The 1,032-nt window shown below is 40.2% G+C and overlaps 1 protein-coding gene across 1 annotated transcript; it reads right to left on the bottom strand.

Moving 5' to 3' along the window:
• Nucleotides 1-250: 250 nt before the first annotated feature.
• Nucleotides 251-1,032, bottom strand: LOC149169568 (DNA replication licensing factor MCM5-like). The gene is made up of 3 exons (XM_089427121.1): nucleotides 949-1,032; nucleotides 705-806; nucleotides 251-366 (listed from the first exon to the last, which is right to left on the bottom strand). The coding sequence occupies exons 1-3, from the start codon at nucleotides 1,015-1,017 to the stop codon at nucleotides 283-285; spliced, it is 255 nt and encodes an 84-aa protein (XP_089283247.1). The 5' UTR covers nucleotides 1,018-1,032; the 3' UTR covers nucleotides 251-282.

Below are 1,032 nucleotides of genomic sequence, written 5' to 3' on the forward strand. Positions count from 1 at the left end.
AGGTGTGGGGAGTTTGTGGACTGGTGGAGGAGAAGAGGGGTGGGGTCTTCCTGTGGGAGCTGGAATGTAGGGAACCCTTGTAAGAGTCGGAGGAGGGACCTCGTAAGCATGACTTTACCACGATATTTATCATAATAAAACTGCCTCTTGTGTCGAGACCATTATAGAAAAGCCTTTTGGAAGGATGCCTGTTGAAGAAAATAAACTTTACACAAAACTGGCACTGCCTAGCCGCGGCCCTCTGTTAGGGTCCTAACAGTATCAGATCACTCATCTTTAACTTTACACTTTGCGAACTATGACACGCCTTTCTCTCTTGTATTCCACTTCATCCCTTTGATGCATGATAAGGAGAGCTCTTCGAACCTGAAATGAACAAATCAGCCCACTTGGTGAAAACCATGGCTATGATATCATTACTTCAGAGAAGCTGTAAACAACCTATCATATCATTACTTAAGAGAGGCTGTAAACAACATCATTAGCAAGGTTCTATAGGTGACGAAAGCCATTTCTCCCCGTGATATACATTGCCTGTTGCGCAAACTACCCATAAAATGATCTACGGGTAAGCAATATAACTCCAATATTGAGCTAGCTAACAAAACTAATTATAGAAGTAACATGTACTGACATTGGAAAATTATAATAATAAAATAGTCACTGCCGAAACTCAGCAATATAATGAGTGTTGTAATTTTTACAGTTGATTCATTCAACCCCATTCTGACCATATCATCAATCAGACGCCTCTCAGATACGTTGATGCCGATTCCCATTCGTCTCTTTATCTGTGTCTCAACTTGCTGTTACAAGCAACCATCAATTTTCTTTATTGTTGCAAATCAAAGACCATGACATAGTTCGCAAGCATAGCAGGCTTTTGGTTTGAAGAAAGAATCCACAAATATAGTTGTTCTTACTTGCTAGATTAGATGAGACGCGTACCTGAATTTCACTTCTCATTTCTGGTGTCAAACTTATTTGTTCAACAATGCCAGAGCGTGCAGCATCCATAGTAGAAACATTGAA

This window comes from Pinus tabuliformis, chromosome 4_2 (genome assembly GCF_031772625.1).
Source record: "Pinus tabuliformis cultivar Carrire ecotype Pingquan chromosome 4_2, CPIR1, whole genome shotgun sequence".
In the NCBI taxonomy this organism is placed as follows: domain Eukaryota; kingdom Viridiplantae; phylum Streptophyta; class Pinopsida; order Pinales; family Pinaceae; genus Pinus; species Pinus tabuliformis.